The 24,185-nt window shown below is 61.2% G+C and overlaps 3 protein-coding genes across 6 annotated transcripts; 1 reads left to right on the top strand and 2 right to left on the bottom strand.

Moving 5' to 3' along the window:
- CDT1 (chromatin licensing and DNA replication factor 1) lies at positions 405–4,614 on the top strand. Its single transcript, XM_018061857.1, has 10 exons — positions 405–674; positions 1,145–1,270; positions 1,347–1,498; positions 1,922–2,119; positions 2,211–2,356; positions 2,514–2,614; positions 2,968–3,156; positions 3,412–3,552; positions 3,645–3,846; positions 4,067–4,614. The coding sequence occupies exons 1-10, from the start codon at positions 444–446 to the stop codon at positions 4,228–4,230; spliced, it is 1,650 nt and encodes a 549-aa protein (XP_017917346.1). The 5' UTR covers positions 405–443; the 3' UTR covers positions 4,231–4,614.
- APRT (adenine phosphoribosyltransferase) lies at positions 4,773–7,825 on the bottom strand. The gene is made up of 5 exons (XM_018061863.1): positions 7,248–7,825; positions 7,035–7,141; positions 5,582–5,715; positions 5,249–5,327; positions 4,773–5,146 (listed from the first exon to the last, which is right to left on the bottom strand). The coding sequence occupies exons 1-5, from the start codon at positions 7,493–7,495 to the stop codon at positions 5,004–5,006; spliced, it is 711 nt and encodes a 236-aa protein (XP_017917352.1). The 5' UTR covers positions 7,496–7,825; the 3' UTR covers positions 4,773–5,003.
- GALNS (galactosamine (N-acetyl)-6-sulfatase) lies at positions 8,050–24,109 on the bottom strand. Of its 4 annotated transcripts, none has more exons than XM_018061859.1 (14): positions 23,850–24,093; positions 20,552–20,675; positions 19,908–19,982; positions 19,526–19,628; positions 17,501–17,644; positions 16,825–16,891; positions 16,458–16,585; positions 16,024–16,163; positions 14,825–14,928; positions 14,447–14,583; positions 13,840–13,942; positions 12,100–12,221; positions 10,690–10,807; positions 8,050–8,931 (listed from the first exon to the last, which is right to left on the bottom strand). In XM_018061859.1, exons 1-14 carry the CDS (start codon positions 23,964–23,966, stop codon positions 8,845–8,847), a joined length of 1,569 nt encoding a protein of 522 aa, XP_017917348.1. In that variant the 5' UTR covers positions 23,967–24,093; the 3' UTR covers positions 8,050–8,844. The 4 variants fall into 4 exon arrangements, with proteins under 4 accessions (XP_017917348.1, XP_017917347.1, XP_017917349.1 ...); XM_018061858.1 differs by having other exon boundaries at positions 8,826–10,543; positions 23,850–24,102; XM_018061860.1 differs by lacking the exon at positions 19,908–19,982 and having other exon boundaries at positions 8,826–10,543; positions 23,850–24,109.

The following is a 24,185-nucleotide window of genomic DNA, read 5'->3' on the forward strand; positions in this document are numbered from 1 at the left end:
CCACGTGCACAGCGCCGTCCAGGTCCGAGCAGTCTGACGCCAGCTTTACTGCACCGTATTAGCTTAAATTTCCGCTGGAAGCAGCGTACCATTTCCCTCTTTGCCAGGACAGCACTGGCTTGGCGCCCACTCGGATCTGGCCCGCCCAGGGCAAACCCCGCCAAGGCCTGGAAGATAGCATGGGCACAGCCAATGACCCCAGGCCCTCCGAGTGGCGCATGCGCGGCAGGCGCAGCCCGAGCGAGAGCGGCGCGGGAGGACCAGCGCGCATGCGCCCGGGAGCGTCTATCTCGCGCCAACTCCCCTGGCCGTGGTGCCAATGGTCCCGCCCATGGCGGGGGCGGAGCCAGGGTGCGGCGCGAAAATCCGCGGGAAGCGCAGCTCCACTTCCGCCGCCGGCCCACCGCAGTGCTCCTGCTGCTTCTGATCCCGCCTCTCCCGTCATGGCGCAGCGCCGCCTCACCGACTTCTTTGCGCGCCGCCGTCCCGGGGTCAGCACCACGCTGCCGCGCGCCAAGCCGGCGTGGCGCACCCCGAGCCCCGCCAAGTCCGCGGCTTGCGCCGCGGCTCCGGGTCCTGGCAGCAGCCGCAAGCGCGCCCGCCCGCCTGCCGAGCCCACGCGCGACGAGCGTGTGCCGCCCGCGCGCAAGAGGCTGAGGCTGCCGGCTGACGCGGTGAGAGCGCGGGGCGCGGAGGGGAGGGGGAAACTGAGGCTGGGGTGACGGACAGATGGGAGGGAACCCGTGGAGAGGCGTTTGGTGCCGGGCGGGGAGGAGGCGGGGCTGCTGGAGAGACCCGCCCTGGAAGAGGGCACCGACAGGGGGCCTGGAAGCCCGGGGTGAACCTAGATCCACCCCAGTAGGAGGAGGGGCTGGGCCAGGTCACGTGCACCTAGTATGCGGGGTCCTCCCCGAGGACGTCCGAGACGGCGGGGATGCCCCGTCTGATCAATGTTGGAAGAAGGCCAGCGGGCTGGTTAACACCAGGCTCGTCTGCAAGACTGGGCGAGGGTCGGGCCTGGATGACTCGACCTGGCTGGGAGTGGGCGTCTCCTGGTTAACCGAGGGGACTGGAGAGATGCTTTCTGGGAGACGGTGCACCCCAGGGTCTTGTGGTTTCATCACCTTTGGGGTCCTTCCCATAGGTCTCTGGCCCCAGTTCCCCGCCTGCCCCTGTCTCGCCAGAGCACCCTTCTCCACAGAGCAAGGAGACAAAGAAGGCTGCTCGCTCAGCTGGTGGGCCACCCTGCCTGGCAGCCCAGGAGAACAAGGTGAGGAGGCTGGACCGAGGGCTGGGTAGGTGGGCTGGAGTGGGGTGACAGGCGGACTGATGCACCCTTTCCACAGGTCCCTTCAAAGGTCACCCTGTCTGAGCTCAAGTCGTGCCTGCAGCGGGCACAGGAGCTGGGGGCACGGGTCCAGGAGCTGAAAGCAAGTGCACAGAAGGATGCTGGGGAACCCAGTGCTCCAGAGGATGAGGGACGCCTGGAGGGGCCATGGTGAGTCCTGGGTGGCTAGGCACCCCAGGAAAGGGTAAGCTGATGGGAGGCCTGATGAAGCTGGGCTGAGCTGGGTGTAAGGGGACCTGGCTGAGCTGGGTGTAAGGATTGCTCCTTCCAAGGGGGTCAGCATAGTCCACAGGTCTCAGCCTCTGTCTGGGAGAGGGGCCAGTTACTGGGTACGTTTTGCCCGGCTGCATGTCTGTCTCCCACCCCCAGGTCACGTGGTTATCATATGCCTCTTAGAGGCAAGGAAGCCAGGGCTGGAGGTGGTCGTGGACCTCTCTGGGTGACGGCTGGGTTTGAAGCCACGCTTTTGTCTCTGTTCCTTCGTCGTGCCGGGGAGGCATGTTGGGGTGAGCGCTGAGCGCTGGAGGGGGTGGGTCTGGTGCTTCTCTCACAACCCTGCTCCCTTCCTGGCAGTGGAGAGCAGATGCCAGCCTACCAGCGCTTCCATGCCCTGGCCCAGCCTGGGCCCCCGGGCCTTGTGCTGCCCTACAAGTACCAGGTGCTGGCCGAGATGTTCCGCAGCATGGACACCATCGTGGGTATGCTCTACAACCGCTCCGAGACCATAACCTTCGCTAAAGTCAAGCAGGGCGTCCAGGACATGATGCGCAAGTGAGCGGGGTGGGCCAGGGCCTCGTCCTGCTCTTGAAGTCTGTGTGCCCTCTTGCCCCGGCTTTCTGACCCCTGCACCTTCTTCCCACAGACGCTTTGAGGAGCGCAATGTGGGCCAGATCAAAACTGTGTACCCCGGCTCTTACCACTTCCGCCAGGAGCGCTTCGTCCCCACTTTCAAGGATGGCATCAAAAGGTCCGATTACCAGCTCACCATTGAGCCGCTGCTGGACCAGCGTGAGTGTATCAGGCCTTGGGTTCCTGCCTGGGACGCTGCCCAGTTTGAGCATGGGTGTGAGGTGGCAGGCACTGGGCCTCATCTGAGACCCACAGGTGTGGGCTGGGTGACTGGGTAGGCCTGGCCCCGGGGCTCAGGCCCTGACTCTTCTTGCAGAGGCTGGCAGTGCGGCCCCCCAGCTCACGGCGTCGCGCCTGCTGCAGCGGCGCCAGGTCTTCAGCCAGAACCTGTTGGCCCGAGTCCGGGAGCATCACAGGGTGAGCAGGTGCCCCAGCTTCCGTGCTTAGTTATCCCTGCTGTTGTGGTCCCATCGGATCCACAGGAAATGGGCTCCTCCCAAGGCTGAATCCTAGAGTTCTTCTAACTGCTCTGCTTGGCCGTCTTCTACACATGGGTGGCTGTAGGGCTGGGCAAACTGGGAACTGAGGGTTGCAGCCTCTGGCCCCCAGAGGCTTGGGAAGAGTCCCATAGATGATTCTGGGTGCTCTTTGCTTTGCCCCCAGCCCAGCTGAGCCCCTGCAGCTCAGAGGTGAAGTAACTTGCCCATTGCTCAGCTGGGACAGGAACTGGGCAGATGTGCCCAGGGTCACCGGGTGCCCTTCTCACATAGGCCTTCCTGGCCTCCCTGAACCCTCCGATGGAAGTGCCAGAGGACCAGCTGACACGCTGGCACCCCCGCTTCAATGTGGATGGGGTGCCTGACATTGAGCCGGCCGAGCTGCCCCAGCCACCCGCTGTGGAGAAGCTGACCACTGCCCAGGAAGTCCTGGCCCGTGCCCGTAGCCTGATGTCACCCAGGGTAAGGCTGGGGTGGAATGGCCTGACCCCCATGTTGGTGTCTGACAGGTTCCCCCTTTGGCCACGGGCCTCAGCATGGGTGGACATGCCCTTCCCACCGTGGAGTACCACCCACCGGCAGGCACTGCCCTGGGCAGGCGAGCATGGGCCCTGGATGTGCTGGAATGAACCTGGGCTGGATACAGGGCTCCTGGGGGCTCCCCTGCAGCTGGACGGGGGAGGCTTCCCCTGACCTCTCCCTTCTTACCTGTCCCAGATGGAGAAGGCCCTGAGTGACCTGGCCCAGCGCACAGCCGAGCCTAGCAGCCCCAGGTCCCCCAGCCTGGCACAACCAGCCACTCCACCTGCTGCCCCACCTTCTGCCCTGAAGGGGGTGTCCCAGGCCCTGCTGGAGCGAGTGAGTGTTCATCGTCTCCATGGTGTGTGTGTGGGGGGGTGTGTGTGTGTGTAAGAGAGAGACAGGCCCCTGAGCATTGATGCCCACCACAGATCCGGGCCAAAGAGGCGCAGAAGCAGCTGGCACAGATGACACGGCGCCCGGAGCAGGAGCAGCGGCTGCAGCGGCTCGAGCGGCTGCCCGAACTGGCTCGGGTGCTGCGCGGCGTGTTTGTGTCAGAGCGCAAGCCGGCGCTCACCATGGAGGTGGCCTGTGCCAGGATGGTGGGCAGCTACCGAGCAGCCATGAGCCCCGGTGAGTGCGGAGTGAGGGTGGGCACCGTACACCTGGGGTCACCTCCTGAGGCCCCACGGGACTTGCCTGTTCTCTCAAGGCAGGGCAGCCCATGGTGGGGTCTCCGTGGGAGTGTGAGCTGCTGGGTGAGGCTGCGAGGTCACTGCGGCATCTTTTCCTGTCTTGTTATGGGAGGCTCGACAGGGTCCTGGTGCCCAGCCTCACACTCCCCTCTCTGCAGGGGAGATGGAGAAGCACCTGCAGCTCCTCTCTGAGCTGCTGCCTGACTGGCTCAGTCTCCACCGCATCCGCACGGACACCTACGTCAAGCTGGACAAGGCCGCCGACCTGGCAGGTGTCATGGAACAGCTGGCCCGCCTGGCCCGTGCAGAGGAGACCCTGTGAGCCCAGTGGACATGTGCTGGGCGTCTTACTCCCTTTCAGAAAATGATGCACTTTGCTCTCCCTGTCCTGAGTCTCATGAGGGCCAGGCTGGCCTGGGCTTGGGCTGCTGAGCTAGAGGGTCTCTGGTGGAGGCCCCCTGCTTTGTATACAGGATGCAGGGAAAGGGGGGGGTGGGGGAGGGTAGCGTGACGGCCAGAGTTACCCTCTCTGGGGCCCACAGGGGCTCCTGGAGGACCCAGTATCACATGTTCCCCACAAAGGCAGGCCGATGGAGAATCTGAGATTGAGTCTCCCTGGAGGCTCCAGGAGGAGGAAGCCATGCCCACCCACTCCCTGGATCTTGTATTTGGTCTCTAGACTGTCAGATAAAGTTGTTGGAAGTCAGCATGTTTGTGTGATGAGTTACAGCAACAGGGGAAGGCAAGTTGGGGTGCCCCTGTGCGTGCAGACAGCTCACGGGTCTTGAGAACCACCGAACACTAACATCAGAAAGTGCCCGGCCTGCCTAGTGGGCCCTTGCACCCTGTCAGTGGGAAGGAGACTGCTCTAGAAAGTTGTTTATTCTCATTCCATTGTCAACCAGCCGGCAGCTCCAGGCCATGGGGCTTCCAGAGCCTCAGCAGGGCCTCAGGGGCAGCCACACCTTGAAGAAAGTCACTCAGCCACAGACACAGAGCAAGTCCAGGTGGGCAGCCAGTGCCCCCTCGTGGCCACTGGGGGTTCCTGCATCTGCCCATGCTGGTCCTCTTCTTCCAGGTGGCTTGGGGCTGGGGTCACTCGTACTGCAGGAGGGAGAAGAAGGGCACAGCCCCCAGCTTCTCCCTGCCCTTCAGTGAGGTCAGCTCCACCAGGCTTACACACTCCAGCACCTCAGCCTGCAGCTGGCCCAGCAACTCACAGGCTGCGCACATGGTTCCTGGTGGGGGAAGAAAGGGACCATGGAGACAGCCCCTAGGAAACGAGCTGAAGCCTGTTCCTACCCCGCACCAGGCCCACTCTGCTGGGGAAAGACCCTCACCACCAGTGGCGAGCAGATCGTCCACAACCACCACCTTCTGCCCTGGTTCCAGGGCATCTCTCTGGATCTCCAGTTCAGCCTGCAAAGAAAAGTAGACATGTGACCTACAAGTGTCCCCAGAAAACGGCCTTGGTACACAGAGCTGGGGGACTAACAAGGGCCACCTCCTAGGCCCAGTTCTAACCCACCCTGTCTCCTGGCTGTGTCAGCCTGGCCCAGCTCCTCAGCCTCTCTGAGCTCCCATGTCCACTCCGACCACAGGGGCTCCACTGGAGCCCACGGCTTTCCTTTTGGGAATGCACGGTCCACAGAGGCACCCCCCGGCCTTCTCACCTTCCCGTATTCCAACGCATACGAGGTGCACACGGTGGGGCCCGGCAGCTTCCCTCGCTTGCGGATGAGAATGCAGCCCAAGCCCAGCTCCTGGGCCAGGGATGGACCAAACAGGAAACCGCGTGAGTCTAGGCCTGTCGGCGAGACCTGGGGTGTTGGGGGAGCCCGTGTGCAACAGCAGCATTGGGTCCCCGCAGTTAGGGCTGGACAGTGACACGTAACCATCGTGACACAGGACACAGGGCCTCGTGGGCTCCAGGTGAGAGGCCAACAACTCCCATCCACTTTGGGATGTTGACAGACTCCCCTATCATCCCAGGACTCCTGTGTGCTGGAGAGCAAGAGGTCAGGAGCTGGGCAGGGGCCACTCCACACAGTGGTGGAAATAGCCATGTGGCCTGGGGTAAGTCACCTGACCTCTCTCCAGAATTCAGCTGCTCACCACTGGCTGGTGGTACCTGAAATGCCCTTCATAGATGGCTCAGCATCTGCCCTGGGAACTTCAAGTCCGGAAGGAGAGGCTGTGACAGCTCTGGCCACCTCGGGGACGGACTGAGCCCTTCTGGAGGAGCTCAGGGTCTCCTCCTTACCTGGGAGTTTTGGCTAGGGAGGGAGGCTTCTGGAGGAAAGACTCCACCTCTGCTAGCCAGAGCCCCTCCCATTTCCAAGGCCCAGCAGTGGCCCCTCAGGGTATACAGGAGTCAAGAGAGGGTCAGAGATGGGGCTCTTGAGACACATGACCTGACAGGGTCTTCTCGGATCTGCTGCTGCTGCTGCTAAGTCGCTTCAGTCGTGTCCGACTCTGTGACCCCATAGACGACAGCCCACTAGGCTCCCCCGTCTCTGGGATTCTCCAGGCAAGAACACTGGAGTGGGTTGCCATTTCCTTCTCCAATGAGTGAAAGTGAAAGTGAAGTTGCTCAGTCGTGTCTGGCTCTTCCCAACCCCATGGACTGCAGCCTACCAGGCTCCTCCACCCATGGGTTGCCATTGCCTTCTCCCTCGGATCTTCTGGGTTTTCCTAAAACCCTCCGCTGGGTACAAGGCCTGGCACAGGGCAGGTGCTCTACAGGCAGCAGTAGAACAAGCAAGCATGTTTGGCCCTGGGGAAAGTCAGCCTGGGAGCCCCATCTGTCCAGGGCTGGGGCAGGAAACTGGGGTGCCAGTCCTCAGCCCGCCGCCGGCAGCCACCGAAGAAGCCGCCCAGGCTGAAAGGGCCTATTGCCCCACTTTGGATTAAGTGGGGGTAGGGCAACGGGTCTGTTCTTACAACTTCACTGGGGGCGTCCGGTAGGTCCCCCCTCCCCCAACCCCGCCAAAGCCCTCTCCTAAGCAGAATGCGGCCGCCCTCCCCAAGCCTGCCCTGCCCAGAGTAACACCGCGCCCTCGTGGCGGACACGCGGAGCCTCGGGGAGGGTCCGGGGACCCAGCGGACGCCCGCCGCTCCACTTGCCCGCGATGTAGTCGATCCTGCCGCCGTGGGCCTTTTTCAGGTGATTCGCCAGGAGGCTGATGGAGGCGCGGAAGGAGGTGGGGTCCTTCAGGACGGGCGAAATGTCCCTGGCACACGAGGACAGGCTTGGTGACTGCCGGACCCACGCAGAGGCCACCGCCTCCCGACAGCCCTGGCCGCGCGGCCCCGTCAGTCCCTCCCGTCGCCCGTTACCTGAACAGCACGCCCGGGATGGGGAAGTCGGGGAAACTGCGGATGCGCCGCGCCACCAGCTGCAGCTCAGGATCCGCCATCGCCACTTCCGCGCGTGTCGCGGGCACGAGGGGCCGGCTCGGCGGCTCCGCGCCTGCGCCGAGTGGGAGCGGAGCCCAGGGGGCGGGGCCGGACGCCAGGGGCAGGCTCAGCAGCTCCGCTCCGGCGCGGGAGGGGGGCGGGGGCGGGGCCCCAAGGAGCGGGGCCATCTCCTCCCGCAGGAGGTACCGTATTTCATCGAGTCTTAAGTACGGTCGGTTTTAAGACGCTCGCCTGTTTCTGGTGCCCAGAACACAGTAGTCCCCGCCTCGAGGACGTTTGCGCAGGGCCCAGATGTGAGTCTGGGTTGATGGAGTAGAGTGTCTACGCAGGCCCAACCAGAGTTTCGGGGAAATACTCGCCCGATTTCGGCCGAGCCGAGTGCCCGCAGGTCTTCGGCACAGCTGCGGCCAGGACCCCACGCCTTGGGCGGCGCGCACCGACCGGCCTCGCCCACTCTCCCTCCCTCCCAGTGAGTCTTGGCTGAGCTCTGGCAGCACCGTATGAGGGGGACTTTCCCCCAGGACCCCCATCCCCACCAGCCCCCGGTGCCTAAGGACCGGAGCAAGAAGGGGTTCGGAGCAGGGCCTGAAGGGGAGCAGTTCAGAAGACTTCAGGGCTGAGGGAGGGGAGAGCCAGAGGTGAAAGCCCAGGCATTTGGCCCATTCCAGCCCCGACCATGGCACCCAGGGGGCAACCTCCCCTAAATAGAATTTGTTTTTTAAAAAAGCTAAATGCCTGTTACTTTATTCTAAACCCGTTTTCTTCACCATTCCGCAAGTCTTAACAGTAGAGTTGGCAGGGCAGTCTGCAAAGCGGAAACCACCCCATGGGAGCAGCCCACAGGCCCGTAGGGCGGGGTCCCCTGGAAGCTATGAACAGGCTGGCTCAGGCTTATCTTTAAGCTTTGCCACCCTGGACTCCACAAAGGGAGGGCAGGCAGGGAACCTCTGAGGCACAGACAAACCAGAGTGTCTAAGATGTCTAAGGGAGGTGCTGGCATCAGCACTCCCCACTGGACTAGCGAGGCTCTGGGTCAGAAAGGCCCTTGGCCGCCCCCATCGTGTTCACACCACACCCCTGCACCATGGGGGTGGGGTATGCGGGGGAGGTGCTGGGGGAAGCCCTGTGCACAGCGCCAAGGGGCAACACAGGATGGGCAGGCAGCCTCAACACCAGGACCACAGTCCTCGAGGGGATACATCTCCGCCTCTGGGTCCGGGGACAGAACTCAGGCCCTAGACGAGGCAGCCATGAGGTAGCTGGAGCAGGGTGGGAAGATGAGGCGAGTAGCCTCCCGTTCAGGGGCTGCTGTGGGCCCCAGGCAGCAGTCAGGCGGCCCAGGACGGCTGGTGAGAGACTCCAGGGCTGGGCTTAGGCAGGTCCCACTGCTGGCTACAGGCGACGTCTGTCTGGCAGGCACGCAGGGCAGAGGAAGTTGGTGCTCTTCCAGCCCAGGGCTCTGAGGCCAGAGCTTTCCTAGCCCGGGGCTTGGGCCTGGCCAGAACCCAGGCTGTTGCTAGTGCGGCCAGGAGCACTTCTCCGGGACAGACTCCGGGGGTGTCAGGCACTTCCCTAACTTTTCACAGCCTGGGGGCGCCCAGTTCTAGGTAATGAAAGTTCAGAAAGAGGACATGCAGTTACTCCAAGCACTTCCAGACTTGGTACTGTCCAGACTCATGCCCTGCCCAGGCCTGTGACCTGCCCCACCCCAACAGATGGACGCCACAGTGTGGAACCACCTGTCTCATCTCCACCTGGCCTGGAAGCAGCTCTGCACCCGAGGCTGACACAGGAGACACTGCCCTGCGGCAACCTGGTATTAACAGGGCCTGTTTGTCACTGAAGGGGACAGTCTGCTAACTGCCCAGCACCATGGCCTCTGCAGGCTCCCGGGTGGTGGTGGCGGGGGTGGGACAGACTCCTCCCGCCCCATAAGCTAGGTAGGTGGTGGCCTTGGTGCCTCTGAAGGCTTGCCCGGCTGCTCCTTCGTGCGCAGACTTGCTTTGTGTGGCCATGATTTCCTGGCAACAGGACACTCACATCCCTGAGAGGGAGCCTTCGTGGCTTTGCCGGGTCCCCCGACACAGGAAGTGTGCCCTCCTCAGAGTCACTCCACCTACTCTCGCCCCCCTCAGACCCTGAGTCTGAATTGGAGCATCAGTGCCTGTGAGAACCGTGGCTCAAGTCTCCCCTGCCATGAACACCATCAGGTGGCCCTCTGGATGCACGGCCACCTGGCAGAGCCAGGTTTAGGAAAGGGAGCAGTTCCCAACCTTTGAGGCAGGGCAGAGAAAGGGGTCGGGTGTACGCAAAAGCAGATTCTGGGCCCAGCCTGTGCGCCTGGAAGTCGGGGAGGGTGTCTGATGAGGCCCTAGGGAGACGGGCTGCGAGCTGCTCTTGTCCTGAGAGCGAAGACACGATCCAGAGTCTACCCGCTGGTCCAGAGCAGCTAGGCAGAGCAGAGCGTGGAGGCTGGGGAGTGCTTTGCACACTGGCGTGCACATGCAGGTGCCCACGTGTGTGGGCCGCTGAACCTCTGGTGGCAGTGCTCGCTTCAGTCTGAGCCCAACCCCCACTGTTCACTCACTTGGGAGCCGTGGCAATTCTGGCTGCGCCCAGGAGGTGGCGGCAGCGACTGTCAGGTTGGCCCCTCCCCATCTCCTTGGTCTCTGAGCCACATGGCAATTGCCACTACCTGGAGACGGTGTGCTGGGGTGGGGACAGCACCGTGTCCAAGACGACAGGACGGGCTTGGAGGGGGCACTGGGGGCTCTTCCCCGGGTGGAGGTCTGTCAGCCACTGGGACCTGAGGGACCTCGGTGGTCCTGAGACGGGGCCCTTCTGCTCCATTGCTGAGTCCAGGGGCCAGAATACCAGCCTGGTGTCCTTCCAAGGGATGGGGAGGCCCTGCTGGCCCCTGCCCCGAATCTTTCCCTGTGAGCCCTGGATGTGGACCACAGTGACCAGGCCACCCCCAAAGCCAGCTGCCCCCTGGCACTCCTCACCCCCAGGGAATATATTCAATGTCCTTTAGTTCTCACCCCGCTCTTCCACCCAGCTCAGGGCAGCAGCTTGGGCTGCACATCCATCCTCAGAACTCCAGCAGGGTTTGGTGGGGGTGGGTGAGGAGCGGGGCTCACGGGCTGGCTGCACCCCAGGCCATCCACCCAGCCGGTCCACACCCACATCCCACACGGGTTTGGTTCATCTTGCTCCTGCAGAGAGGCCAAGAGACCCCCTACTGCTCCTGTGAGGTTGTGGCCAGAGCGGCAGGAGGGTAGCAGGGCTCATGTCTGAGGCAGACAGCTCAGCATGCACACGGCCCTAGGCTGCCCCCACAGTCCATGTACAGACCACTCACCATGACTGCCCGGTTGCACACATTGAGCTGGGGCTGTCCGGGGACCAAGGCCTCCTGGTGCTGCTGGACGACCGGGGTGATCCTGCGAAGGGCGTCCAGGTACTCGATGCTGGCAATGCTGCAGGCAGGCGGCACCAGGTCATGAGGTGGGGAAAGAGCAGAGCGAGCCCAGTAGCCCACTCAGGTAGACCAAGGTGTGGGGAGGCTGATGGGACAGCCCTGCTCCAGGTGCCACCATCTGGCAACCTGCCAGGAAGACAGGCGGGGGCTGTGGACCCCTCTTGTCCTGCCTGCCCGCCCTGAGGTGGGCACCCAGGGAACCGTCCAGCAAATGAGAGTTCAGGCAGAGCCAGGGGCCCAGGACAGTGGCTGTGACTCTTCAACCTGCTCCTCAGCTGGAAGCCCTGGAGTGCTCCCCAGAAACGGGGGGCTCTTTCCTCTTTTGGGGTCCCTTTTAATCCTCTGGCCCAGGCTCCTTTTTCTTGGAGCAACTGGTCCTGGTGGATTGGACCGAGCCCACGTGGCTCCTGGGCCCTCGGCGTCCTGCTGTTGTCTACACTCGTCCCACCAGCTAGTCTCCCCAGGATCCTGTGTGATGGCATCGGGGGAGATGCCTGGGAGACTTCGTGCTCAGCCCTGCACACTTCCCAGGCAGGTGGCAGCACCAAGGGCTTCTTGCCTAAAGCTCTGTCCCCCAAGTCACCCCATGCAAAGTCATGTGGTCCCCCGACTGGGGGAGCCTGGTATCCATGCTGGGCCCTCTTCTTGGGCCAGTGACCCTGATGGTGATGGTGGGGTCTCCTGGGGGCACAGTGGTAGGTATGTTCCTTGGGACCTCGAATTTCAGGGGACACCATCTGGCCAGCTCACAGTCAGCGAGGGGCAGGGCTTGCTGCTGCCGCCACCGTCTAATAGGCACTTGTATTGGAAGTCACGTATCTCCCTCTCTCACCACACACACACACATCTGCTATCCAGGGCGGGGCTCAGACAATGTCTCTCCTTATACCCCACCTGGAAACCTGGAGGCCCACACTACCCATCTATGAGGTGGGCTAAAGGCCTGGGGGATGCTGGGGGTGGGATCATGTGCCCCACCCGTGCCATGGCCTGGCTGGAACAAACATTGGGAGCAAGAAGCAGGTGCTGGGATGTGACTCAGGGGAAAGCCCAGTAGATGGAAAACTAAGGGGCGCAAGAGAGCAGGGCCAGTGACCCACTGGCCTTGACCTCTGTGTGGCCCCAGGGGGCAGTCAGGCTGCTGGGGCCCCATAGGCACAGGGCCTGCAGTCTGCTCTTGCCAGGTCTCAGCTCCACACTGACTCCCAGGCTGCCTCAGCCTGGTTTTAACTTCCAGCCTCAGTCTCCCACCTGTGCAAGCGTCCTGGCCCCCACAAGCCCCCGGCTCACCTGAGGGGGAATCTCTCCCCAGGGTCTCGGCCCAGGTGGAAGATGAGGGGCAGCTTCGTGTGCTCCTCCTGCGAGTGGGTGGTGACCCCTGAGACGTTCTGCCCAGGACAGAAATCAATGCCCTGAAATGAGACGTGGGGGTGTGCAGGTGAGTGCTTGGTCCACGGGGCTCTTTGAGGCGGAGCAGGTTACAGGACGGCAGTAGCCGGCGAGCCCAGCAGGAACCGCAGACGGAGCCTTTCCACACCGGCCCCGAGCTGCACCACCTGCCCCGAGCTGCACCACCTGCCCCGAGCACCGTCCCCTAGGGTTTCAGTACTTTTCTGTGGGGAGGGGTGAGTCTCTTTAAAATACTTTAGTCCACATTCTAATTCCTAGAGCAAAGTTTCTCACGTCCACCCTATGAGCCTTGTAGTGATGAGGCACATGGCGGCCGGCATTTGTCCAAGACCCCTTGGCCGGCTAAAGAGGAGGGACTATGGACCTGAAGCCAGAGGAAACACAGGTGATCCCGATGCCCGCGTTTAACAGGAATTGGAGCATCTGCTCCACCAGGCTTAGGGTCCAGCCCTGCTCCATGCCCTCCAGGTGGGCTCTGCCCCTGGGTTCAGCCTTTGATGCTCGTGTGAGATAGGGTTCCTGTGTCAGTGAGTCCCCCAGGCTGGAAGATGCCCCCCGGGGCTCCCTGACTTAGTTCAGGGAACCACCTGCTGCTATCCTGGGTGAGTCAGGTGAGGCCAGGGCAACCCTCTGGAAGGACTGGGACCCCGGGGCCCCATAAGCTGCTGGACAGAGGTCTCCAGCCACCATTGGACATCGTTTACAGGATCTGGAGTGGAGCCCTGACTAGGCATGTTAATCCTGACCAGGGCTGGGGACACAGTGATGCTCCCTGATCGTTCTGACAGGCAATCCTCCCAATACCCTGGCCAGCCAGTCAGCAAGTATTCTGCTGTTCAGTAAAGCAGGAGCTGAGGAGCCTGGGAAATTCCATTGTCTGCACCAAGCTATAGACCCCAGAGTCCGTCTAAGCTGCTGAAGGCGGCAAGAATGGACACCCAGGTGGGTCCCAAGTGGGTGACCCTCTGACCTTCTGGGAGCAGACCAGCTGGAGAACAAAAATGGATTTAATGGTGGGAGAAACAACCACGTTCAGCATAAAAAAGCTGAGCAGTTAATGGAAAAGAATGCTAGTCTAGACAGAAGACACAAATTATAATTTGGATGCAAATCAAATAAGCTATTTAATTAAGAGCCCACTAATTAGCACTGGATTTTTCTCTTATGACTGCTCACAGGAGGGAGGCCTTGCCCCGGGGGCATTGCAGCTGAGCGCCACCACTGCAGCCCAGCCAGGCAGGGATGGGTGTGGGGAGGCCTGCCCAGCACAGCGCTGGCTTCTGGAGGGCAGGGTGGAAGGAGGGAGGGAGGGAGGGAGGGAGCAGAGCTGTGCCCTTGAGCTGACCTTGTGGGTTTAGCCCATAAATGCAGAAGGTCACATCCACACACAAACCCTCCCTCCTGCCTCAACCCCTGGGCATCAGACACCCTACAAGGGGAGGTCACGGACTTGGTGGGGACAGGCATGGCACAGCCCTTCTCCTCCCTCAGTCCAGCACCCAGTACCTGACCCAGGACACCCTCAGGTGGCTCCCAGGACACCTCAGGTGGCTCCCAGGACACTAGGCCAGGGGCAAGGAGCCCTCCCCAAGATGGCTCCATGGGGCCAAGACCTCTCACCTGTTTGAACTCCTCCCAGGAATTGGTCCAGGTCCAGAAGTGGGCCTTGTACAGGCCAAGCGTCACTGCCATCAGTGTGTTGCCGCGGTAATAGAATATTGGTCTGTCGGGGGACCGGCAGGGTCAGGAGAAATGGTCCCTGGGCTTTGGGTGAGGTCCCCCAGCAGGCCCATGATCCTTGGTTCTGGGGAGGCTGGCAGGGGACTGAGGGGGTGGTGCCTGGGCTTGGCAGGTGGCCTGGCAGGGAGGACCATGGTGGCCAGCATCCCCCAACCCCTGACCCTGCAGTAACAATCTCTCGTGGCAGGTTTTAAGACAGAAAAAAGGGAGCAAGCTGTCCGCTCCCGGCTGTAAACCTGCTCCAGCTATGCTTTTCACACTTTAGAAACTGCATTTGTTCACAGCGGCCAGGAGAACTGATTTTGTCTGAGCACAACAGTAGCTGGTCTTGAGCTGGAGAAAATGACTGGACAGCGCCCGGGAGGAGCTGGACATGAGCAGAGGGTGGTGAGGGACACCGCAGGAAGGAACAAGGCCTCTCGGCCCCACCACGCGTCTCACGCCCAAGTCTCCTGGATCTCACCTCTCTCTGGGCAAGGACACCTACCTATCTGTCAGGTGGCCCTGCAGCATGGCGGGGAGGAGGTCCAGGCCATCGATGGCCCTGTCCCTGGGTGGCTCCAGGCCTGCGAGGGACAGGCTGGTGGTGAAGAGGTCCATGATGCTGCCCAGCTGGTGGCTCACCTGCAAAGCACGTGGTGCTGTGCTGCCCGGATGTGCACAATGAGATGCACACGTACACGCGCACGCATACACACACACACATGCAGTTACATCCTGCAGCATGCCCACACATGGAAAACAGAGGCAGTCCCTGACTGATGACACATGTGTCCTGGTGAGCACAGGGAGAAGGCCTGGAGGGGACAGAGCCTTCTTGCCCCAGGATGACCACAGGCCTGGCACGAGGCCCGCTCTGACTCACCTGGCCAGCAGGGATGTGTCCGGGCCACCAAGCAATTGCAGGCTCCCGCATCCCACCTTCAAACGTGGTCTGCTTTCCGCACAGAAAGGGCCCGTTGCTGCCACCTGGGGAGACTGAGTGCCTGAGTCCCCAGGGCTACACACACCCTGCCGGGCACTCGACCTTGGGACATGACTGTCCGCCTGGCTCCCTGCCAGGCCCTTCAGAGGTGCTGAAGCACCAAGGCCACCTTGGAGACAAAGGACCAACCCTGGGGTTCAGGCCTCAAGTTCAAGGTCGGAATGCCTGGAGATGGCTGTGACCTAGAGCTGTGGTTGTAAGCAACCTGTGGACAGCAACCACGGACGCACAGAGCATGTAGACCGTCGGTGAGACGTGAAATGTGAGACAGTTAGAACCCCAAGCCTGGCAGGTGCTGGATCCTTAAACGCCAGTGTGCCCAAGCAGCTCCTGTGCGCTGGGCCCTAGGGGTGCAGACCCCGTGTTTCTGACATGCCCCACTCTGAGCAGGCAGTCCTTGAATCTCTGGGCAGCGGGCAGTCAGCCTGGCCCTGGCTAATGGTGCCCATGACAGAGGGAAGTTCCTGCCCCCTGGGGACCCGGGGGACGGGAGATGAACGCAGCAGTGCAACGTTCTCCAACAGCAACCCCATGGCTCATCCCTTCCCTGCAGCCCAAAGCCCACCTTGCTGGTTGGCACAGGGCCAGCAAGGGTCACTGGCCAGTGGCTGACGAGGGCTGTTCCTCGTGTTTCTCCAGCTGCAGGTACATACATGGGTCGTCACCATATTGTCCTCCCCCTGCAGCTCCTTCTTGGCCAGTTGCTCTGGTGCAATCCCTGAACATCCCTGGGCCCCTCTCTGCCCAGGACTCACAGCTGCAGGGTCTCCCAGGGCCTCCCTATGCAGGCCCAGGCCCAGAGGCGTTCCTGCTGTCTGGGGCCTTCCTTACAGAGCTGAATGACTCAGGCCCTCCTGGGCCCCCAGTGTTTTTTTTTTTTTTTAAAAGACAGAGAGACACGTTGCCACAGGTTTCACACAAACCCTTATGGGACTGTGAAAAGCCAGATGTAACAACCTCCGTCCATGATGTGGAAAAGCCTCAGACCTGAGTGGCCTGGAGGCCAGGGGTCTGAGCAGGCCTGCAGTGGGCCAGGAGCTGAGGGGCCCTGAGTGGACCCCGTCTGCTGGGGCACCTGCCTTGTCTGGGCGCAGAAATGAGAGCGGCACCATTGTCAGACGTGAAGAAAACAAAGGTGTTCTCTGCGATGCCCAGGTCCCGGAGGAGACGCAGGATCCTCCCGACGCTGTCGTCCAGCTCACGGATGGCGTCCCCGTACCTGTGGGAAGGACAGGGCAGTCAGTGGGGGCCAGCGGCGTTGGGACCCAAGGGTGGTCGGAGCCTAACCTCAGGGATGGAGGGGAAAGGGCACGCAGGTCAGTCTCAGGTGGAATTGGGGTAGTGCCGAGCCCTCCGTCCACCCCCTGGAAGAAGCACAGATGCTTCACCATCCACAGCTGATGGTCACTTGTGACAGTGACTCTGCCCTGCAGGTGATCAGACACGGCTGACCCCTCCCCCTGCCCCGCCGCTCCCACCCTGGGGGTCCAGGTCTCTGAGGCCAAGGGCTCACCGCCCTCGCTGGCTGGTGCCCAGGAAAGGCTTGGAGGCATAAACGGGCGCGTGTGTAGCGTCAACAGCCCAGTAGAGAAAGAAGGGGCGGTGGGCTGCCTGCTGCCTCTGAATGAACTCCAGCGCCTCCTAAGGAGAAGGACGACGGTCATCCCCATCCAAGACCACCCCGCTCCCCAGCCCAGGGCCCATCCAGCCCCATCATCCCTGCCAGAAACCACCCCGCTCCCCAGCCCAGGGCCCACCCAGCCCTGTCGTCCCGCCCAAGACCACCCCGCTCCCCAGCCCAGGGCCCACCCAGCCCTGTCGTCCCGCCCAAGACCACCCCCTCCTGGGCCCACAGCTCGCGCAGCACTGGCAGGCATCACCTGCAGATAGATCTGGGTGAGGTTGGCTTCTCCGGTCTTCAGGTTAATTGGAAATTCTTCATAAAACCTGAAAACAGTACAGACCCAGACAAAGGTTAGCCTTCAGTGCAGGGAAGCCCCCTCCCTGATCTCCTGGAGGAAGTCAGACCCTGGAAGGTCCCAGGTCCTGGGGGACCAGATGGGGGTGGGGCTGAGGCTGCGCCCCCTGCCCGGCAGACAGACAGGACTGGGAGAGGAAGGGGTGGGTCCCCAGGGCTGTGGAGGGTGCAGGGCCTCTCTCTGGGGTGCAGGGGGGCGGTGCTGGGTGAGCTGCCCAGCTCTGTGGTGCACTGACGTGTAATGAGCTCCAGCAAAATACAAATAATAAAAAGGAACAAAGAAAGGGAAGTTAACCCAAACCCCGCCCTGCAGCCGCCCGATGGTCAGAACAGGTGGTCCTGCAGCTGATGGGCCCTGGACAGTGGCTTGGAATGAAGCTGACCATTTGGAACACAGCCCTCTGGCCACTTCAGGGGTTGGGCCTCAACCCTTGAAGCCGAATAAAACGTCTGGGGCTCTTAGCATATTTCCTGAGACTATTAGGAGCCCCCTGAGGTAGGGCGCTTATCAGTCATGGCTCACAAGACAAGTCTGGGCATGTGGAGGAGCTAGTGGAGTGGAGTCCAGGACTCGATACCTGCCAACCATCTCCTGATCCCGGTATACAGGAATGTTGGGCCTCGCCTTGTTGTCGTAAGGTCCAAAGTGACAGTTGGGGGATCCAAACCACTCGTCAAATCCGTGCTTCAAGGGGTGGAACTGAGGTCGGTGGCCCAGGTGCCTGGAGATAAGAACCCAGGGCACTTCAGGGAGCTCCGCAGAGCAACCACGCTTGCCTTTGGAGAAAGGCTCAGGAGACGAGGTCCTGCCAGCCCAAGGTGCACTGAGTCTGGTGCCCAGAGGCCACAGGCCCTCCCCACTTGGCCACCCAGGAACAGCAGAGGGGAGCACACCCTGGGGTTGCCTGGACCAGGTCTGGTGATTGTGCTCAATGCCTGGGCAGGAGCCAGTGGGGACAACAAGAGAACATGGCAAGATGTCTGCAGGGTGATGGCCCAGCTGTTTCCTGAGGCTGTGCTCGGACCCACACCCTGCTCCCACCCAGGGGCCCCTTCCCACGTCGGGTCCTTCTGCCTGAGAGACTCTTGAGACGGCATGGCTTAGGAAAGCAGTGTCCGGGCAAGGTGCCCCCACCCTGGGAAGTGGACAGGTCTCCTAGAATCACGTCTGCAGGGTTGCTGGCACAGGCCGACCCCAGGTGACCGTGAGCTCGCCATGCTGCTTGGTCACTAGGGCAGGATGGATGTGGCCGGGGCACCAGGGCAGGACAGGGCCAGAGCTGAGCTGGCCAGCAGCGGAGTCTGGGTGCCTACAGGTAAACCTCTCGATCCCCCACTGTGGGTCCTGACCCGCTCTGCCTCTGAGGGACAGCTGCTGGCCTCTGCAGCCCTTGTGCGGGGTAGGGTGGGGGATACCTGCACCAGCTCTGCTCTGAACTCTCTTTAGAGGTGGTTCCTCTTTGGGCCACAGCTACACGGCAGGGCTGGGCCTGAGTCCTTCAGCCCAAACGGCCTTCATGGAACAGAAACACCCATGAAGGTCCAGCTCATGTGAAGCTGTTGATTCAAAGAGCCAGTCCCAGAGCAGCTGTGGGGTCAGCGCTGTCTGCAGGTCTCAGAGCCCATCTTCATCCTGGCTAGGGCTGTCCTGACCCCAGCCTGTCCACCTCCCCGAGTCCACGCCGGCTGCTTCTCCAGGCCCTGCCATGCCCTTTCCTGCCCCAGAGTCCGCCTGCCTCAGGAGCTCATGGGGACAGGTTCCCCCTCCAGCTGGGGCAGCCCTGAGTCACTGACCATGAACGGAAGTCTGCTGGACCAGGGTGGAGCTGCCAGGCTGGGTAAGGAGCACCAGTCATCACAGGCACTCCCCACTGTGGGTACAGCCCTGGTGCGGCCCAGCCACTGTCTCCCCAGGCCTTCCAGTCTCTGCTGGAGCCATGCAGGCTTCTACAACCCTCGTGCCCTCTTTGGCTTCGCGCTGCAGCCACTGCCCTCTCCCAGCTCGTCAACTCAGCAAGATGGTTTCCGCCTGGTCTCAGGAATGAGGAAGTGCTCCTGCAGCCTCCAGACTCCCCGACTTGCTGAGTCTCCTCTCCTGGCTTCTGCAGACCCCTCCTTAGCCGCCATAACAACCGGGTGGAGCACGGGCCCCCAAGAGGTGCAGATGAGGTGCTTGAGAAGGTGCATGCCAGGGGGCTGAAGGGGAGAGGATCTGAAGCACAGCAGCAGCGAAAGAGACACAGTCAAGTCTGGAAAAGCAAGGGAGGCTTCCTGTAGGAAGGCAAGCCTGGTCTCTGAGAGGTCCAACAATCAGGAGAGGGAAGAGAGGACATCTGACCTCTGCATCAACCTCCAGGGCCATGCATGGGGGCATCCCCGGGGAGCAGGAGAGGAGACATCTCACAGTCACCTAATCATCACCCTGATCACCCAACCACACAACCCTCCAGCCCTGCCTGCTTCCTGGTTTCACCGCAAGACGGAGCCTCCTGACGTGTCCTCTGTGCTGGCATGTGTGTGCAACAATGGGGCTGCTTTGGTGATGCTGTGCAGCCAACACCCCAGCCTCGTCACGGAGCTGGCTGGCAGGGTATGGGACTCACCACTTGCCCACGATCTTGCTGGCGTAGCCAGCTCCCTTCAGCAGTGCCGGCAGCAGGAGCTCCGAGTCCGGGATGCCCCCCACTATCTCCTGTGGAGTGTAGGCTGCAGAGCAACACAGCCCGTGAGCTGCGCACAAAGGAGGCCATGCACCATGAGGACTGAGGGGCAGAGCCCTGGTGGGGGTGGCACTGCCCGGGCACTTTTCCAGTCTTCCAGCTATACCTCACTGTCAGCGCTGTTACCAGGGTGGGACAGGCAAACATGCCCCTGAGGGGGGTCTGGACCTCAGGAGAGGGCCCACCCCTGGGGTCTCTGGAACACACCCTCCTCCAAGGACCATGGGAAACCCCACCAGGTCAGGGAGCCCGCCCTGGAGCCTACCATTCCTGGCGTGCCCGTTGGTGGTATAGAAGCCACTGCGGATGGGCAGACGTCCAGTGAGCAGAGCTGCCCTGGCTACGCAGAAGGGACACAACAGAAACATGTGTCACACGTCCAACCTGAGGCTGGCCCTGCAGTGCCTGAGTCCCGGAAGCCCCTGGAGAGCCGGGTGGGTACACAGTCTCCCGCCTCATGCTCTCCAGCTCCTGGGACAGCCTGTGGGTCGTGGCCAGCCCCACCAGGATTACTTCTCATCCTGAGATCAGAGATTCTCCTCACCTGTAGGGCCCCCACACCTCTGGCAGACAACCACTTCCCCAGCCCAGCGCCTCCCCTGAATGAGCCGCTGAACTCAGCTCCATGAATGAACAGCTGCTGCCAAGGTCCCCACAGGCTCCAAGCCCTTGGTGACCTCTGACAGCTCTGGTGGCCCCATGTCCCCCAGGGGGTGGATCCTGGGAGCTCCCCAGCACCAAGGTTCAGTGGACGCCCGAGTCGAGGCTGCCCCTCCACACCCCTGCCCCCTGTATCCCACCTCCCGGTCTGCAGGTACCCCCCACCCTGCCTCACCTCACTGCTGTCTCCCTGCTCCACGTGTGCCACCTGCCCCCACGCCCCGGTGGCCTGAGCCGGCCCTGACTTACACGGGGAGCACAGGGGGTTGGCCGTGTAGAAGTTCGGGAAGAGCATCCCCTGCGCGGCCATCTGGTCCAAATTCGGGGTCTCTCTGGAAGGTTCTCCATACACCCCCAGGTCGCCCCACCCCATCTGCAAGAAGGAGCATGTGGAGGTCGGGTGAGAACACAGCCGGCGCTGCTCCTGGTGCCCCAAGTGCGGCCAGGACACAGTCTGCCGCTTCCCCGGTGCAGATGCCAGCCCACGTGCTCATGGGGCACCAGCATCAAGACTCCTCTGCCCTCCACACAGACAAGGAGGCCGTCATACTCCACAGGGCAAACTCAGATTTGAAAATAGCGGTGAGGGCCCACAAAGCCAACCCAGTGAGGCCCCAAGACCCGCGGTCCCTCCTGAGCTTGCCAACCGGAGCCAGCCGGGCGGCACCCAGACGCGGGGCAGATGTCCAGCATAGCAGGACTCCCGACAGCCCTAAGAAAACGCCCGAGCCCATCACTGATCAACAGTGGACAGAACGTGGTCTGTCCACCCAGTACCGGGGTGAACAGAGGCCCCCCCGTCAAGTTTCTTTCCACTCAGAACCTGTGAACGGAACCATATCTGGAACACAGATCTATCAGCCTGCCTGCACCTGTGCAGAAGGCAACTAGACCCTGGCCCTGTGGTTCCCCTCCTACCCTCCACCTTGCTTTCCTTAGTGGGATGTTCTGGGCTTCTGGGCAGTACAGGTGCCACACATGGCTATGAGGAATGATCATGCGCGTGCGCATATGTGTGTCCTCGTCGACACATGTGGGAGGAGGCCCTGGAGATTCAGGACACTGTGGGGATGCAGAGCCAGTGTTTGTACAGCCCAGCCTTGCACCTCCCAGGAGTCACGGGGCCTCCTTAGTCCTGTTTCACAAGTAAAGAACAGAGACACACATGGCGCTAGGGTCCAGGTGGGCAAGAGGGCGCTCTGTGCCCTCGCGCTCCACCCCGCCCACCAGCCAGAGAACAGAGGTGAGCCAGCACCACTGGAAAAAGCTACTCAGCATCTTCTAAGAGCTTCCACGAGCTGATGCCTACTGGGCTTGCGCCGGGTCTGAGGACCTGCTGGGGGGCGCTCCCAGGCCTGGTGACTGTAGGGGTGAGGCCGGGTGAGGACACAGCACTGCGAGGGGCTGAAGCCTGTCTGGTCTGGAGAGCTGTGCTCCCCACTAATGCTCAAGTTGCTCTGAGTCTGTTTTCTAACATTCGCTGACCAGGACAGAGGTCTCCCCAACTTCTCCAGGCTTCAGCTGCCAGAGCACAGGAGGAGATGACACAGGAGAGATGGGGGCACCAGGGTCTTTTGGCCTGCTGTTCCCGGTTCCTGGGGCCCATCCTGGGCACCCAGATGGACAGTCTCCCGGTCAGCCCCCTTGAGTAAGATGTGCCCAGCATCGGTCCCCCTCCACTGCCCAAGGAATGCAAGAGAGACCAGGAAGCCACCCGCTAGGCCTGTCACCCAGCAGCCCCAGTAACAAGCAAAGAGAAACACTTGGTGTGGGCTCAGGTTTTGTTTTGTTGCTTTAGCTGAGCAGGGCCTTAGTTGCTGTACATGGGATCTTCCATCTTTGGTGCAGAATTTGAACTCTTTAAAAAAAAACAAGCTATTGATTTGGCTGTGCCAGGTCTTAGTTGCAGCATGCAGGATATCCTGGTTTGATTCCTGGGTGGGAATCTTCAATCTTCGTTGTGGCATGTGAACTCTTAGTTGCGGCATGTGGGATCTAGTTCTCTGACCAGAGACTGAACCCCAGGCCCCCTGCATTGGGAGTGCAGAATCTTAGCCACTGGACCACCCGGGAAGTTTCCAGGTTTTTTTTTTTAGCTCCATAAATCCAGGAAACAACCATCTCAACAAGCCTGCAGCGTCAGTCTTCACTAATGAACTGTCATCTTGGGGAGAGGAGAGGCAGAAATGGGAGAGACTAAGGGCTCAGCTTGGTTCAGCCTTGATGATTTAAGTACTTAACCAGCCTTCCTGCCTGGGAACCTCAGCTCTGAGAAGGCTGACCAAGACACAGCAAGCATTTCCAAGACCCACGTATTGGTTATGAAGCAAAGTTTCCTAGCCAGCCATCAGACGGGCTCCCAAAGACAGCAGCTTTGGGGCCCCTTCGGGAGCCAAGGTGTCTGAACAGCTGTGACTAAACTGAAACACATTCTACCTCACCTCTGAGAGGAGCCACTACATATTGGTGGCTCTGCGATCTTTTCTAGCTTATCTGAACGTTATTGGCGTTTTGCAATAAAGAATTAGGGATTCCTTGGTAGCTCAGCTGGTAAAGGATCCGCCTGCAATGCAGGATATCCTAGTTTGATTCCTGGGTGGGAAGATCCACAGGAGAAGGGATAAGCTACCCACTCCAAAGAATTACTTTGATAATAAAAAATGTTGCATGACATATATTTTATGTTTTTTTCTTGTAGTAGATGTTTGAAATCTGAATGTTTTACACACACAGAACCTTGCAATTCCGACAAGCCAGGAGCGTCCAGCAGCAATGTGAGGCTCGTGGCCTCAGTCCAAAGACTACTGGAAGTGTCTCTGCTGGCCTTTTGGGGGAACTTTGAGATATTTTTACTCGCAACTCTTCTGACACTAAATGTGTGTGGGAACCTCCATTTCACTCACCCAAAATACATTCCTGGCTTTCTTGGGAAGGAGGACGGGAACCGAGTCATAAAGAAGCTGGGAACAGCTCGGTTTATCCCCAGGATGGGCTCACCAGAGTGATCAGGGTGCCCTGGGGCCACACACACGCTCAACAGGGGACATTCCTCTGGTCCAGTTCTTTACCACCCCACAAAGACCTGACCTTTGGCCAGAAATCCCAGCAGAGGCAGAGCAGCCAGACCAAGCAACTCTGGTCCAGTAGGGCGAAGACAGCAGAAGGGACTTTTAGGACAGGCAGGCCGGAGTCTCAGTCAGCTCTGCACTTTTTCTGCCACCAACGCCCGGAGAATTGGAGGGCAACAGGTGAGCAGAGGTCCTGGAGACCTGGTCCTCACGTGGTCAGCATCACAGTTGGTCTGGGCTGCCGCTCAGACCTTCCTGCGCGGTGTGGGGCAGGGATGGAGCAGTGGAGGCGCGGGGCAGAAAGGTCTTCTCCTGGACCCGCCCGCAAAAGACCACCTCACTTCAGCTTCACTCAAGAGCCAGGCTGCGGACGGCAGAACCAGGCATGACCCGCACACCGCGGGCCGCCCTTCCCCTGCCCCCGACCCCGCGCCGAGCGCAGCAGCCCTCCCCGGAGTCCGGCTCGCGCGGACACTCACGTCGTCCATAAGCAAGAGCAGGATGTTGGGGGGCTGAGGGGCGGGCGCGACCCCCAGCTCCGCGGCGCTTAGCATCAGAAGCAGCCACCACCTAGTCGCCACAGCAACCGCCGCCATGGCAAACAGGCCAAGTGCCACTGAACCGGGAAGCTGCAGGAACCTGACCGGCGAAGCGAGCGTCCTTCCGGCCTGGCGGTGGGGCGAGGCCACGATGTCTGAGTGACAGGAGGGGCGGGGTCAAGGCTCTTACACTAGAGTTGGGGGGTAGGGAGGGGTCAGGCCCACTGAATACCAGAAGAGGCGGGGCAAGGTCGGCTGAGTGACAGGAAAGGCGGG

The sequence above is a fragment of the Capra hircus genome, chromosome 18 (assembly GCF_001704415.2).
Source record: "Capra hircus breed San Clemente chromosome 18, ASM170441v1, whole genome shotgun sequence".
Lineage (NCBI taxonomy): Eukaryota > Metazoa > Chordata > Mammalia > Artiodactyla > Bovidae > Capra > Capra hircus.